This window comes from Telopea speciosissima, chromosome 11 (genome assembly GCF_018873765.1).
Source record: "Telopea speciosissima isolate NSW1024214 ecotype Mountain lineage chromosome 11, Tspe_v1, whole genome shotgun sequence".
NCBI lineage: Eukaryota > Viridiplantae > Streptophyta > Magnoliopsida > Proteales > Proteaceae > Telopea > Telopea speciosissima.
Genome location: NC_057926.1, coordinates 36316750 through 36334510, shown reverse-complemented (window position 1 = coordinate 36334510; position 17761 = coordinate 36316750). Strand labels below are relative to the sequence as shown.

Sequence of the window (17761 nt, the reverse complement as noted above, 5' to 3'; positions counted from 1 at the left end):
GAAGCTCTTCAGGAGACAGGTGCTGATGTATGCATTTTTGGCCATCCGGGCACGTTTCAAAGGCGAAATAGCCCGCCAAAGTTTTGAAATTTGAATTTTGGCGCAATATTGAATTTTGATTTGTATTTGACCTATTATATAATGTCTCTTTAGGGTTTGTAAGGATCATTTTAAAATCTATTGAAAAATTAAAGTTTTCATCCTTTTCTCCTACCTTGTGGATTTTAGGTCGTTTGTGCTAGAACGATATCTAGCTCACCCAACTTCTACTGCGTCAACAAAAGACCAACAAAAGGTTGATAGAGGGTTCAAAACCCTGAAAAAAAAATGATCCAAGCCCCAAAACCCTGAAAAAATCGATCTAAACTCAAACCCTGAAAAAGTCAATCTCATTGAAAATCCTGAAAAAATCAATTGGAACAAAGGTGGGTTCTCAGATCATTTATTCGAGAGAGATTTGAGAACCCAAAGGGGGAGAGGATGACCCTCGGTGGCCTAGGATTGACCCTCCGAAGGTGAGAAGATGAGAGGTGTTGAGAAGAGAAGAAGGAGGCGGAAGGTGGAAGCTGAGGAAAAAAAGGACGAGAGTAGCGGCTGCTAGGGCTGGGATCCCGAGATGGATCTCAGCTCTGATACCATGATGATTAGACTGCCAGAGTGACAGCCCTATTCTATTTATAATAAGTGACATACATGTACAAGTACAATAATGCCCCTATGGACAGATTTACCCTTATACCCATATTACGCCCAATATTACAACAAAGACTTGTTTACCAAGGCCTTGTTTCGAACAATGTTCTAGGTTTAACCGATTAGTGAAATATTTCGGTTTCGCAAGATGTCAAAACAAAATTGTATGCGATATGGAAGAAATATCAATATTCCATTTGTAGAGATTTCTTGATCACGAAAGAGGATACGATCCTTTGAACCATTTAAGGATTCATCAAGTGAGAGATTTTGGCAATTCATCAATATTCCATTTGTGAGGACATTTTCAGACTCATAATCTCAAAGGCATCTGACCCTCCCCAGACCGGATCTGGATCTTTTACTGCCTAGCTGCCCGGCAGGACCGTGCTACCCAGACATGGCGCTGCATGCAAAGACCGCCTTACCCCCACTCGGGCAAAGCGTTTGGGCAGGGGTAAGGCGGACATTACGCACAACACCATGTCTGAGCAGCACGGTCCTGCCGGGCAGCTCGGCAATAGAGGATCCAAATCCCCCCAGACCCTGCTAAACGCGGGAGCCTTGTGCACTGGGTACGACCTTTTTTTTTATTTATCTCAAAGGCATTAGGCAATTCATCAAATATATCTAATAATTTAAAAAATTTATATTTATCTCTTATCTTGGATTTATGTCTGATGCTAATCATCTTGTGTGACTGCTTTCTGAGGTTCACATAGCTTTTTTGAGGTTATCATTTCTTTTCAGACGATTAAGTCCTGTTGAAGAGAACCTACTCTGATACCAAGGGGGGATGAATTGGGTATTGATGTACTAGCTCATTTTTTTATGCTTATCAAGGACTTAGACGGGAAAAGGAAGCAACCAACAAGCAAACAGGAAGACACACTATTGTATAGTGGTTCGGTCCTTTTGACCTAAGTCCACTACCAAGTGTAGCTCCTGCACTTTGGCTTTTCAGTATACGGATTGGCTTCCCAAGGTGCCAATAAAGCCTTACATAATTTTTTCTTGGGTTTACAACTAAACCCTTATGAAGTGTTTTTCTGGGCTCACAACTAAACCCAATTCTTTCTTGGAGAATCAATCCCCCACTCACTTTCAAGCGGTGGTTATTGAGTCTTTCAACTAACATACGAAACACCTTTTAACAGGTCAATAAGAAAATCATAGCGCAAACAAAACTCTCTTGATAGAGTAGATATACAATGAAAACGTACTTGATTCCCCACTAGAACGGCCTTCTAATTCTCGGTTTAGGTGAAGAACAATGGCCTTCAACCACTAAGGTTTTCTCTAAAAAAATACTCGAGATTAATCCTTAATCAAGTTCTAATCAAGTCTCATTCAATTAAGAGAGATTTATCCTATTTATAGACCAATTTCCAACGGCTAGTTTTTTAGCCGTTACACCAACCCTTGGTCGACTGGCTCAAGAGCCTTTGCATTTATATTTTTCACAGATTTGATCTCGCGGTCGACCTTGGTGATTTGGTGGTCGACCTTGGTGATCTGGTGATCAACCTCGACCATTTTGCGCTTGACCCCAGCCCTTTGTGGTCCATACCCTAGGTCTCTGGAATACATCTTCCGTGCCCTGCGGTCGACCTTGGCGGTTGACTTCGCCCTTCTGGCGGTTGACCTCAGGTTGTTCCCTTGAGTGTGTATGCTTAGTATGGTACCAGGTTTGGGCATATCTTCTGGCTGGTGATTTGGCCAACTTGCATCGTCTTAATCATTTAATGTACTTGGTCAAGTCTTGATCAAGTCCACTTAAGAAGGGTGAAGGTTCCAACCATTAGTCCAGTCAGGTAGGGTTTCAGCAATTAGTGTAGTTTAGGCCAACTAGTGGAGGAATTCATTACAACTTGGGATTACTAAATAAAGCAATATAAATGTGAACCCTAAGTTCCAGAAACCTAAGAGTCCATTCTTCAAATAATGATACCGTTGAGCTTGGTGAAGAAGTTGATACTTGGCTTCCTTGTCACTTGAGCTCATATAGTGATTTCTATAAGATGTGATCTTCCAATTTATTGCTTTTGGAGATTGCTGATGACACTCGTGGCTCAGTGACCATTTGGCTTGCTTGGCTACGTAAGGTCTTGATACTTGAGAGGAATTGACCAGAATGACCCTTGTCAGTTTGATCATTTAAAGGACATCCGGCGAATTGAACACATTTAGGGCCTAGCTTTTTCATTACTCAATGAATGTTTTAAAATCACCAAAACAATGTAAGCAGTATGCAATATTCCAACAACTTTCTGAGGATTGCCTTTTTGGTACAGTATTTGGAGTATGCTCCAAATAAATATGTTTTTGGAATGGTAAGTTGGCAGCTTGTAGATGCAGAAATCAGTAGTCACTGTGTCGCTTGAGAACTCACTAAGTGACTCAGACATCTGTTGATCTACTCAGGTTCAACTAGCTTTCTGGTTGGATTGCTTCTTAGACTTGGCCCCATTTATCTTGATTTTCGCTCATTAACTCTACGGAATCAGTATGAATTAATCCTGGTTAATTAGAGGTTGTAGTGATTTCGTTTCTGTTGGGAAATTAGATTTACTATATTTATTGTATGGAATTTCCTTTTGGAAAATTAGTTATTATAACAGATAGATATACCTTGGGAGAGGATTTAGTTTTTATTTTCCATTTGCTCCTCCCTTTTACCTGAAAGTGCCATACATAAGGGTAACCATATATCATTGGAACAGTGGGTGCATAAAGGTGCCTTTCATCAACTAAAGCCTTATCCCTAAATGTAACATGGTACATCTAAATATTACTGATTATTATAATAATAATAATCAAATGTCGATTATATTTTGTTTAATTTTTTCCTCTTTTATATATTTAATTATTTTTAGCTGGTTCTCAAGTTGACTTAAGTAATTGACCAATCTTCTCTATATCAGCAGTACTTTGAGTGAATCGAGTTTCCAAGTTGTAAGTGACTGTGTCGGTGACGCTTTATTTTTAAAAAAGTTGATCACATTTTTTTCATTTTGATTTTTTTTTTGGTCTGGATATCTTTTTGTCTGTAACATTAAAACTCAGTATTCTATTTGTTTCAGATGGCTTCTGGGTTATCCAGTAGTATACTTGTTTGATAGGGATCACATTGCAGATGCTATATATAATCTGTCCACCAAGTCTCTTCGTCTCTTCAAGGTTTCAGTCTGCAGGTTTGTTTGCATAATCTTATTCATGGAGCAGCATATATTATACAATGACCATTTGATTGAGAATTTTCGAACTCCTGCAGAAATGGTATCTCCGGTAAAGGATCTCATCAAGAAGAACTAATGAGGTAATTTTCTCATAAAGTTATAACTCTCTCTCTTTGTTCTTTTTTACTTTTTTCATACTATGAGTGTTAAAGTGGTGCATAAAGAAATGGTTAGTAGGAATGCTTGAGGGGGTGGGGTGGAAGATGCTGTTCTTGCACAAGTCCATTACAACCATAGTTTAAGATCTCGCGATATATCGGTATCTCGGGCTTGTCGAGATGGCCGGAATATACTGAAATATCCGAAATATCTGAAATATCGCCGAAATATGGTATTTTTTCTGCCATATTTCAGCAGTCCATCTCGGTGGATTTTTGGCCATATTAAGGCCTGATACTTCATGTACACCCTTATTTAAGCCAAATAAACACATTTAAACCTTTATATTGCAAAAAAATGAACTCAAAGTGGTGTTTTGGGTATGCACTCTTGATTGATAGAATACGATCGCCGACCTTGATGTATAAATAGTTAAAAACACATTGTTTAAGTACTAAAAGACATAATAAGAAATTTAAACAAAGTAATGAAACAAAAATAAAGTCAAATGTAGCCTTTAATTTAAACTTTAAAGTTTAAACTCGTAAAGTCAGAAGTGCATAAGTTCATAAAATTTACCGAAATATACCGAAAGATGGTACTCAATACACAGCATTTCTATGAAATTTACCGAAATATACCGAAATTTACCGAAATTTCTACGAAATTTGAACTTTTTTCATTTCGGAAGCCCATCTCGTCTCGGTAGTGTCGAAATTACTGAAATTTACCGAAATTTCGGCGATATATCGCGAAATTTTGAACCATGATTACAACACAAATTCTTGTTGCTGGGATTACCATAGCTGGTTTCTGCACATGGTATATAGTAGGCAGGACTTTACCTATCTGTGACCTTAAGGACCATCCCGACTGCATTTGGTCAATCAGAATTAGATGGAAGGGCGAAGAACAAAATCTACAACTATGACAGATTGACGGCTGCAACATCGAAGAATAAATTTCTCACTGGGTATTGGGTAATTATTAATGCTGCATTTCGTTGCTTTCTCAACTCAACTCAAATTCAGCCTTGTCTCAACTAAATGGGGTCGGCTACATAGATCTTTTTTCTCCATTCAGCTCTATTCAAGCCATGCTCATTAGTAGTCCTAAGCTATGCATGTCTTTCTTCTATACTTCTCTTAGAGTCATTTTAGGACTACCCTTGGCTCTTTTAGCTCCTTCAATCTGAATCAAATTACCCCTCCATAATGCAGTTTTCAAAGGCATCCGTTGCCATGTCCATGCCACCTCAGACGACTTTCTCACAACTTATCTTGTGTTGGAGCTACTCCTAAATTAGTTCTAATTTGTTCATTCCTTATTTTATCTTTTCCAGTTTTACCACTCATCCATCTTAACATTTTCATTTCAGCCACAATAAGTTTGTTTATATATTGTTTCTTCATTGCCCAACGCTCAACTCTATACAACATTGTTGTTTGTATAACTGTCCTGTAAAATTTTCCTGTTTTAAAGAAATACGTCAATCACACTACACTCCGGATGCACCTGTCTACTCCATCCACCCTATTCTAATTCTTTGTGCAACATCATCTTCTATGTCTCCTTTTTTATTTATGATTGAACTTAGGTACCTAAATTTTTCACTTTGCGGTATCTCGCTATCATAAATTTTCACTGCTTCACTTTCCGTTCTATTGCTACTAAAGTTACGTACAATATAATATGTTTTTGTTTTACTTATTTTAAAATATTTTGATTCCAAGGTTGACCTCTATAATTGCAACTTTGTATTTATCCATGCTTCTGTTTCATCTACCAAAACAATATCATCAGGAAAAAGCATACAACAAGAGATCTCTTGAATTTCGTCTATGATAAGTACAAACAAATATGGGCTTAAAGCTGGTCCTTGATGTAATCCAATCGTAATTGGGAGTTCACTACCCTACCTCAAACAATTCACGCTAGTCACTACACCATAATACATCTCTTTAACTATGTCCACATATTTACTTGAAACACTTGCCAAATTTCCTCTTTAGGTACTCCATCATATGCTTTTATATGTCAATAAAGGTCATCTTGAGATCCTTCTTACATTCTCTAAATATTTCCATTAGTTACCTAAGCAAATAGCTTCTGTGGTTGATGTTCCTGGCATAAAACCCAATTGGTTATCCAAAATATTAGTTCTTGTCTCAGGTGGGTTTCAATTACTTTCTCCCATAATTTCATATGACGACTCATAAGTTTTATTCCTCTATAGTTATTACAACTTTGAATATCACCTTTATTTTCATAAATCGGAATCATAATGCTTCTTCGGCATTCTTCTTATGCTTGCATTATAAGTGAAGATGATAAACCATTAATAACAAGTAAAGTGGATATTAAAGAGACATAGAAAAACTATTTGTGCAACTTACTAAATGATAAAAAAATAAAAAATACAAGTAATAATGTTTTAAAAGTTTGTAATAACCATCAAGAAACCACAGGTCTTAGATATAAACGAAAAATTAAGATTTCTGAAGTGAAGGAAGCTTTAAAGAAGATGAAAATAGGTCTGGATTGTTTCTCAGTAGAGATGTGGAAGAGCTTAGGAATTAGTGGAATAACTTGGCTAACTAAATTGTTTAGAACCTAACAATCTTGTCTCTGAAAGAAGATCAATAACATACTTCCGCTGTGAAAGTGAAATTCCTTCCCTTGACTAAGCAACTTCTACACTCAAAAAGTATTTCAACCTTCCCAAATCTTTAGTCTGAAATTTCTGCTGTAAATGCATCTTCAACTTCTCAATTCTTGAAGAATCATTTCCTGTAATAACAATATCATCAACATATACAATAAGAAATATTTGTCTTGCATCAGAATGCGGAAAAATACAGAATGATCACTACCACAACATGTCAGTCCAAACTCCAAGACAACTTCAGTGAACCGACCAAACCAAGTCTGAGGCGTCTGTTTCTGTCACACCCCCATCCCTGAACCACGGAGAATGCAACTGGAGCGTACCAATACGCTCTCTAACCACCGAATCACCGATGCGATGACCTAAGACTAACTCATTCACAACGACAAATAATAGGTAAAAACAAAGGATTAATATTAATAACATCGAGTTAGCGAGGCTAGGTGATAGCATATAAAATATTGTCTATTCAAATTTACCCCTTCATATCAATGGGTTCTAATCAGGGATCTATGTATTATCACCGTATAATAAATACACTTATCAAGAGAGGAATAAAAGAATACACCTTTGAATCGAGAAAATAGTTTATCAAAGTGTAACAAAAGATGGCCACACCAAGAATCACTGTTCCCTCGTGGAACACATCTCACAGAGCACTCCGGTCCATGATCCTCATACTCCAAGTCCACCACTCTTCACGACCTTCATCGAGTCTTGAACTCCGTGCCATCATGTTTGAATGTTCCCGCATCAACTAAAAAAAGTATGTTTTCTCGAGGAGTGAGCTCCAATCGAGCCCAATGAGTGGCTAAGCCACACAAGCATACACAATAATAATAATGAATGGGGTTGATCGCAAACCATACATGATGGACGGATACCAAGGTGTCCCATACCACCAGGTAGTGATCGTACATCACATACAATTTACAATCATGCTACATGAATGAATGATGATGTATAGTTTTATTGTTATCCACCTAACACACAACTAAGTCGGTATAGTACTATAGCAACACCTTAGGTAGCATCCCGACATCGGTACCATAAACGGATGGTATACGGCGATGACAAACCCGAGTCGCGCTAGAAGCCTCTGCAGGTCTCCACCAAGAGATATACGCAAACCCCGAGTCAAATCCCGTCCGGCGTTCGCCCAAAATACGGTTGGCACCCGAACTTCCGGGTGGGTATACCCGAATAACGGTCGGAACCCACTTGATTGACCGACACCTAACCCCTGTCGGTAAGGGTCATAAGATCTGGGTAAACATTTATCCTAGCCAAGATTCACCTATCAGATGAGTGAGGTACGCATGCATAGCCGAGGCCGAGTCCATAGATACCGAATACGGTCGGCCGGCTATCCTCTCGCCCCTCTGCCTACGTGCGTATCAAAGTACGAGATGTGAATACCGGCGGTCGGTCGGTCACCATCCCGTTTCCACCTAATGCACGATGGACAACTCTAATGCAATTTCAAGTACGGCAATCTCAAGCCCAAGACCCACCGGCACTTGGATCCCGCTCCGAAGCCCTAGATCTACATGCCGTGAGTGAGTCCATATTATGGAATCCTCGGTCCAAGACCAACCGGCACCGAGTCCCATAACTAAATCCAACACCATTCGCACCATAGTGCGATAAAATAAATAATATCGCAAGACAAGAATGTAAAGTCCTATCAACATCTAAACATTTATATCGTCCTATATCTTACTAATAATTATATATTATAGCACACATGCATGAATGACATTCGCAAGACACGACACACAAACATTCCATAAATTAAGACGTTTGCTTAACTCACTCACTTTGATTCTCGTCAATCGTCGATCGGAGCTCTTCAAATCGGCGTTCGATGCCAAGTACACTTGTCCCACGTACTAATACGCCCCGAGCGAGTCGATCCAACCTAAAGAGAGTGTACAACGTGGGGAGAGATTAGTGCCTTAGGACTAGAAGAGTTGGGCCCCATAAGTTATCAAACAAGGCTAAAATAGGGGACCGGCACATACAAAGAAGGCTATATCATGTGCTGTCCATGCGCCTGTCCCTCTCGGGCTTTCCCACCAGCAGATCTAGGTTCTCGGGGATGGCATGCATGTGCCTGTCCATGTGCTGTCCCTCTCGGACCTCCCACCGCGAGATCTTTCTCGGGGCGCACTTGCATGTCTGTCCATGTGCTGTCCCTCTCGGACTTCCCACCGGCAGATCTAGTTTCTCGGGACGAGCACTTGCATGTGCCTGTCCATGCGCGATCTTCTTTGTTCATGCCATTCCGAGAATGGTTTTGCAGCCCCAAAGTCTTGGGCTAAAATGGGGTATTCTTAGGGGTTTTGGGGTCTCTTTGGCCGTGAGAACAACTCCAACCAAGGTGCCATAGCACACACCCAACATGGGTTTGTAAACCCCATGATCGATTAGGTTTTCCTCCATTAAAATACATATGGAAAGGAAACCCATGGGTTTGGGTATTGGGATTTTGAAAGGGTCTTTAATCAATGTTATTTAACAACCCACAAACCACACCTCTATGGTCTTCCATGAGGGTTGGTGAAACCCATAAATGGAGGTAAATCCCCAACTTAGGGTTCATAAATGGAGAAGGGTGAATGGGTTTAAGGTAGGGTTAGGTGCTTCATAGTTAAGCATCAAGGATTTGCCATTAATGGCTCTTCTAATTGAGTAGATGGAGCACTCAAGGTGTGCTCAACCCATTCAAACCCTAGGTAATAGAATTAGGGAAAGAGAGATGGAGAGAGAGAGAAAGAGACTCACCAAGGGTTGATGATGATAGCTTGTGCTCCACCATACTTCTCCCGTCTCCTTCCTTCTTTCTCTTCTTTCTTCTTCTTCTTTCTTCTTCTCCTCTTCTTTCTTTTTCTCCTCTCCTCTCCACGATTTAGGTTTTCTATTGTGAGGTGAATAGTGGATTGACCCCTATTTACCTCACTTTAGTCTTAAGTCATGTTTGGTTGTCTTAGGTCTTTAGGTCCATTTTAAGTTATTGGGCCCATTATACTACTAGGCCCATAATATGATTAGAAGGAACATCGGTCCTAAGCCCATTCTAGTATTTATACTCATGAGTTATTAGGATATTAACTTACTCCCAATCATCTATAAGTGGGAACGGGTACAGGGCAGGGCCGGCGGATCCTCGAAATAAGGAAATGCTAGGAATGCACCTCGAAGACAAACTTTCCCCTATCTCTGTCGATGTACCTATCCTCGACGACTTCTCTAGAGTCACGGTCAACAATCTTGTGGGATGGCTTGAGTATCATGGTCCACGATTCACGAGCGTACTCCGCTCCCGGTTCTACATAAAGGTTCAAACCAGACCGGTGGTCAGACCGAGTTTTAAACCAGGTTTTGGGCACGGATTTAACAGTTTCAGCCCATACAAAGACTTCTTGAACTTACACACCATTCCATACTCCCCTTGAGCAACAAACCCAGGAGATTGCTCCATATAAATTTCCTCATGGAGATCCCCGTGCAAGAAAACATTCTTAACATCTAACTGAAATAAGGGTTAATGATGAGTAGCAGCAAGAGAAATCAATATGCGAACGGAAGTAAGCTTTGCCACAAGGGAAAATGTGTCTAAGTAATCAACATCATACACCTGGGCATAGCCCTTAGCCACAAGGCTGGCCTTCAAACGTGCCAAAGAACCATCAGGATTCACCTTCACCACAAAAACCCATCAACAACCAATATCTGATTTACCAGAGGGTAATGGAAGAAGATCTCATGTCTGATTTTCCTCCAACGCGAACAGTTCCTCAATCGTAGCAGCCCTCCATCAAAGAATAGATAGTGCCTCTGCAACAAACTTAGGAATAGGATGACTCGCAATAGTATTCAAGTAGGAATGGAATGTAGTGGATAAACTAGAGTAGGACACAAAGTTAGAAAGAGGATGTTGGGTACAACTCCGAACACCCTTACGAAGAGCAATAGGTACATCAAGATTTTTGAAGAAACATCAAGGTAGATGAAGGGGGTGGGGCTCAAACTTTTCGAAGATGTCGTTGGTACATAACAGGAGGTTGTGGCGGTGGTGGAGAAACCTATGAAACCGGAGTAGCAGGAGACTGAACAATATATAAAGGAAGATCATCATTCAACTCAGAAACAACAAAAGAAGAATCAGCATATGGGTGGACTCAAAGAAGGAAACATCGGCTGTGACAAAATATTTTTGTAACTCAAATGAATAACAACGATAACCCTTTTGGGTACGAAAATAGCCAACAAAGATGTATTTAAGAGCTTTGGGATCCAATTTGGAAACACTCGGACGATGATCACGGATAAAACAAACACTACCAAAGACATGTGGTGGTAAAGCAAATAAAGGGTCAAAAGGAAATAACAAAGAATGAGGTATACCACCACGTAAAATAGAGGAAAGCATGCTGTTAATAAGGTAACATGTAGTCAAAACAAGATCAACCCAAAAGGGTTTGGTCACCTTCATCTTAAATAAAAGAGACCGTGTGACCTCCATTAAAGGTCGATTCTTTGTTTCTGCCACACCATTCTGTTGTGGGGTGTCGGCACAAGAGGAATGATGAATAATGCCATGTTGAACCATAAAAGTAGTAAAGGAATCAGAAAACTATTCTTTAACATTATCGCTACGAAGAATACGCAAAGGAGTATTAAACTGAGTTTAATCTCATGCACAAAAGCATAAAAAATAGAGAACAACTCTAAACGATTTTTCATTAAATAAAGCTAGGTAACTCTGAAATAATCATCAATAAAAGTAACAAAATAACGAAAGCCCAACTTAAAAACAACTGGACAAAGACCTCAGACATTTGAATGAACTTAAGAAAAAGGTTGGTCAGACTATTGATTGACTCTAGGGGGATAGCTTACACGGTGAAGCTTCCCAAACTGACATGACTCACAATTTAAACTAGAAACAGACCGAAAACGAGAATCTAAAAGCTTTAAACTATCCAATGATGGATGACCCAAACGAAAATGGACTTGATGCGGTGATGCCACACTCGAACACGCCACAGATGAAGTGTCCTCGAGTAGATACAGCCTCCCCCCCCACCCCCACCCCCACCCCCGACCCCGATTTACGACCTCTACCAATCATCTTCTTCATCGTAAGATCCTGAAAGATATAGGAATAAAAGAAAAAGGTTACAAAACAATTATAAGTTTGATTAAACTTATTAACAAACAAAAGATTAAAAGGAAACTCAGGTAAATAAAGAACAAAAGATAAGGATAAAGGAGTGGCATGGACAGTGCCTGTACTAGTAACTTTAGCTAAAAAACCATCAGCTAAAGTAACACTAGAGGACAGTGTATGAAAGGAAGAAAACATACCTGAGACCCCAGTCATACGATCTGATGCACCTGAATCAATGATCCAGGGGCGGGAAGCAGTCAAAAGATATGCAAGTAGCAGTAGGACGCTGGGATGATTGAGAAATCTAAAACGGGGTAAAGCGTGAATAATCCTCATCAGACATCTTCATTGTCTTACCCTCAAACTGTGGAGATGATGTAGCAGTGGAATCAGCAAACTGTTGTTGTGGTGGTTTGCCATGGATTTTCCAACAAAAGCGTTGGATATGTCCTGGGCGACCACAATGGTGACAAGTCTTCACCAAACCTGAAGTATCTGAACCAGCCTGAGTACCAGAAATAGGAGCTTTGCCATAACAGCCCCATGACCACGACTACCACCAGTACCTGTCCCACTACTGGGCCCACGGTTAGGTGTAAAAGAAGCCAAAGCTGAATTATCCATAAAGGTGGATTCATGAGAATTCTCACAAGATACTCGTAGAATTCGTGAAAAAATATCTGAAAGTGTGGCTACCTTATCACCACCGAGTATCTGAGAATGAACGGAATCAAAATCCTTCCCAAGACCACCCAAAAATCCCTTGACAGCGAGCTCCTCTCGCTGATTCTGCATCTGTTGTACATCAAAAGTGATAGGAAGTAGGGAATTTTCAGATCCTCATACATCCTCTTAAAGTTAGCAAAATACTGATCAGCCCTGTAAAACTCCTAAGACAACTCATAGATATGAGACAAGTTGTTCTGTCCAAAGTGTAGAACATTCAGATATTCCCATAACTCCATAACAGTATCAATATGAGTCACCAAATCAACAATCTGATTGTCCATGGAATTCAGCAATTGTCCCATCATATGTGCATCAATGGTGTCCCATGATGCATCAGCAGGCAGGTTTATTCTTCGTCAAATGGTCCTGTTGGTCACGACCAATCAATACCAACTTAACAATTTTCTTCCATTGTCGAAAGTTGGTAATTCCTTCTAACTTCTTTTCAGTAATACGGTTAGAGGACGAAGACACAACCTCGGTAATTACATTCTTTGATGATTCAGACATCTTTCACAAACACTGAAAATAGAGTGAAGTTGCAATACATACCAATGAAGCAGAGAGAAAGCCAAAACCCTGAGAAATTCAATCTCAAAACCCTGAGGGAGAATCGATCTCAAAAACCATGCTGAAAAAGTCGATCTCAAACCCTGCTTCTGGAACTTCGATGCAGTCTTCACTCCATAAACCAATCACCATCAAAAAGAGAGACCTAGTTCTTAATCTTCAAACATGATCAAGTCTCTAAACAGTCCCAAAACACAGCATAAGGTGGGTGTTGCACCCCTTTCAAACAAAAAAACGAAAGAACTCTCTAACTTGAACTGATATGAATCAATCAATAATGAATGAAACCTTGAAAGAGAGGAGACAAGATACTAGGAAAGTTGTAGCAGTCCCTAAAGATCTTGTTCTGATACCATGTAAATAATAATTGAAGAGAAAAAGAGAAGAGAGAGAAGAGGGAGAGAACAATGAGAGACGATAGGTCTGTGTAACCTTGGGAGTCTCAACTTAGAGTTAGAGCTTCCACTCCATTCACTATATATTCACTTAGAGTAACCAAGGGACACAACAGGAAAATAAGAAAAAGAAACAAAGCATAATACCTAAACTACTCCTAATTTATCTCGGTATTAGCGCTAGCTAGCGTTAATACTGTGACTTACATAGTCTAGTAACAGTGTTCTATTGTTAACATGAAATTACTACTTTGCCCATCAAATTACCATGTGCTATTAGAAGAGCAAGAGTGAAATCAAATAAAATAGAAATTCTGAACTCCTCAGCTATTTCAGAATTTCTATTCCACTTGATTTTCATTTCACTGAGAATTAAGGTGCAAAACTCAAACCAAACAATATCTGAAATAGAATTCACCCCCTGAAATTGAAATCGAAATCATACCAAATCAGGCCTAAGTACAGGTTAAGTATGGTATGGTAAATATCAAAATAACGGGTTTTCTACAGAATTGCATTAAACCTGAGATTTATCTATTCTTCAAGTTTCTTCAATCCAGAATCCAGATCCTGGTATAACTTGTGGTTCTAGTAATGCACTAGCACTCTTATGGCTGGACCAAACCAATCTGGAGACCCAGACCAAGGAGAACCAAGTCCAAACCTGGCTTTTGGCTCAGCAGGGATAGGTAGGGAATGTTCCTTTTTTATTTAAGGTTATCGTAGAGCATGGACTTTATGTTAGATTCAAACTCCATCTTTGTTTTGGAGTCGGTGCTTGTAGCTATACACATGCAACCATTGTTCCAATCATGTACAGATTTTCATGAATAAATTTTGATTTGAGTTACTGTTGCCCTTAGTATGTGAAGCCAAGATCTGGTTGTGGGATTTTTTCCTCTCTTTCCTAATCATCGACTCTTTTCAGACCCATACCTTAAAGTTTGGTCTTTTCCCTACTTTATTCCTCTTCTATTGTTTATTCTCATTCTTTCCTCTTCTTTCTCCTTGCTTTTTCTCTGTTTCTTTCCCTTCTCATCGATGTTACTCTGTCTAGTTGTTACCTTTGGTTCATCAAGAGAGAACTCAATCTCTCTCATGTTTTACTCTTCCAGCCTCAAACTCGGGGGTTTAAATCGCTGCTCCAGGGTGACCTTGTCTGCAAAGCCCTAGTTCGAAATCCTCCTAAATTGAGAGTTTTGAACTGAAACTTAGATTCGGTTTTGGAATTTCCGCCAGTGTTTATCCAGGAAATTTTAATTATTTATGGATTGCTGGCTCTACTGATTATTGATTAGGCTTCAGAGAGCTTTGGTTTAGCTGTCTAATCCTAAAACTTCATGTCGATTGGGTTCTTTCAGTGAGAACCAACCCTTGTTTGGTTCTAGCATGGCTGGTTTGTTGTTCTAATTTTGAAGAAACCTATTTCTGTTAATCACAATTAAGACCTTCTTTTCCCTGATTTGCCAAACCGCCCTACTTCTAAAGTTATTCCCGTTTTATACCCAGGCCATCCCCAATACCAAATTCCTTTCCTCTAATTACATTTATGGTTCAGTCCCTACCCAAACGGGGCCTAAGCTTACCAAAATACAAAATTGCCACTCTAAATTTGAGCTTTGTCATTCCTTGTGGGCCCGTAGCATTATCCAGTTGTTGAGAATATCTAGAATCCTTAGCAGCCTTACAATAAGAGATTGTTTCCAAGGTTCTCTAATTCGCCGTTTTTCTTCCTTTGAGATATTTATGCATTTTTAGTACTCTTAACCAAAGTTCTCTAGGTTTCAGTTTCGAGCCTAGTTTCGACCAAGCTCAAAACCGAAATGTTTCGACCGAAACCGAAATTTCTGTCAAAACTTGTATATATATATATATATTTTTTTTTGCAAGTTTTGATGGTTGGTTTTGGTTAAATTATGTCTTGAAATTTTTAAGATACCCTATTTTAGGCCCTCTAAACATTGTGATACCCTTAGATGTTTAAAAATCACACTCAAAATTGTAGTTTTGACTCGGATCCTAGGATGGTAGTATACGCTGTATATACTATCTAATATCGCATATTCCACACAAAGTTTAGTACTAGAACACATATAATTCAAGTAAAACAACTTAAATATGCATTAGGAATGAGCTGGCATCAAATTATAAACCGTATCATAAATCATGGATCATACATGGTTTGTTACGAGTCAAATATAATGGAGTCGACAATATATGAAACAAGTCACCCCCTATGCTCAACAAATTGTCGTTTCCACTGTGTTCATCTACTGCCCAAGTATTTGTTTCAACTTCCAACCTTGTACAATAGTGATTTGGACAAAAAAGCACAAAAATTCACTGCTGAAACTAGACGAAATGAGTGAAATGAAATTTATACCAAAGGCTTTGAACAGTTTTGATCAAAATATTGGCGAAACGAAACAAAAGAATCAAAACATTGCAATCTTTCAATATCGCAGGCTGTTTTGTTTGGACAGCCTGCGAAATTGAAATATTTAGATCGCAAAATTTCAATGAAACCTTGTACCATGCTCTTAACCGCAACAAAGAGGGGGAGCCATTGACTGTAGAATTAAAAAAAAAATGTGCTTATTTCCATGTTGAGAGCACCACTCCCCAAAGGAGTTCATCGGGCTTGGGTTTTGGCCTAGGTAGAGAGGTTTGCAGGAGTTTAATAGTCGAGGGTTCACAACAATGAAAAAAAAAATTGGGGTAAAGTCCATACCCAGATTTCTTTTTCCTCCATCATAGTTGTCAAGGTGTCGCCTATGCGTCCAAGCTCTTTCCTGGGTCCAAGGCGACCACACGCCTTGTTGACACTTCACGATTTTACATTAATCTATGCTTATTGCTTTGTTTTTCGATGAATATGTTTATCTTTATTCTATACGTTGTTTATTATATATTGATTTTCTCATATTAGGTCATTACTAGCATAATTATATCATATTGCATTGATATAACTTCTATGTTGCATATAACTATAATTATATAAAATTATCATTGTTATATTACATATAGTCATAAATTGCACGCCTAGGGCACCTAGGCAATGGTTAAGTGGGGTACTATGTCGCCTAGGCACCCCTCCGATTCCTTGGGTTGCCTTGACAACTATTCCTCCATTTGCTCACATATCGGGTAAGATGAATTTTTGGGTACTTGCTCCAAAACGGATACTTTTTTCCCTATTTTTACTCTACTGATTGCAACCAACACGCTCATCCCAACATTTTCTCTCAGATTTCCTATCCTTTGGTGAGAGGTAAAGCAACCAAACACAGCATAAGGGATCTGTGCATTGAAGAAGTAATGGAGAATAGCTCTCCCTGTCTTCCTCCATAAGGAAACTCATCTTTTAGCATAGCCCAACTACGATCAAATAGGTATTCACATCACAGAATTTGTGCTCACATATTCATAAGTGAATGGTTATTTACATTTTATTTTTCTACCGAAAAAAAGGTGTGCAGAGATAATATATAGGCATTTGTAAAAGCATATAATTAGTATATTTGTGCTTGTAGACACATTATGGTATGGTTAAAACAGATGTATTATTTTGATATAAACTCTAATGCACAACCTGCTGATATTTACATGCCTGAACGGCTTCTCTGTGCCTTATGATCTGAGTATGGGAGGGAAGAATGAATCATGGGCTGATGACTTTCTTGCTCACTTGCTGATGAAGTTTGAAAAATGCAAGCATGCATGGAGGGATTTGCAGATGGACGTTAGCGAATGCTACCCACAAGCAATCGTGCTGTAGTAGTCGAAAAACGATTGATTTGTTCAAGGAACACCATGAGCCACCTCTCCCCAACCCCCACCCCACCCCCCCCCCCCCCAAAAAAAAAAAAAAAAATTGTCGACAAGGGTTTGTACAAGCATTTCATTTGATTTTTTTTTTTTGGATTAGAGCTTTTCATTTGATGTAGAAGCTGAAAAAATATCATGAGCAATTAGTGTATTAGTTAGAGAAAAGTTTTCATACACGACTGTGTAAGCCATGTATGCGAAAGGGTCTCTTACAAAGAGTTGGAAAAGTCAAAATCCCCACCCATTAATTAATGCCTTGAAACTCCCACCCTCTTATATACACGGTTTACATGACCGTGTATGAAAACTTTCCCCTATTAGTTATTAAACTTTATCCTCTAGAGGCAATCCGGGTTCGACAACA

The 17761-nt window shown here is 39.2% G+C and overlaps 1 protein-coding gene across 1 annotated transcript in view; it reads left to right on the top strand.

Moving 5' to 3' along the window:
- The window catches only part of LOC122646674, a 38159-nt gene extending 20808 nt beyond the window's left edge, over window positions 1-17351 (top strand). Inside the window, exons 5-7 of the mRNA XM_043840265.1 lie at window positions 3777-3887; window positions 3968-4012; window positions 17188-17351. Of these exons, the coding sequence (XP_043696200.1) occupies window positions 3777-3887; window positions 3968-4012; window positions 17188-17347 (316 nt within the window). The 3' untranslated portion in view covers window positions 17348-17351. The remainder of the gene's footprint in view (window positions 1-3776; window positions 3888-3967; window positions 4013-17187) is intronic.
- The last annotated feature ends 410 nt before the right edge of the window (window positions 17352-17761 follow it).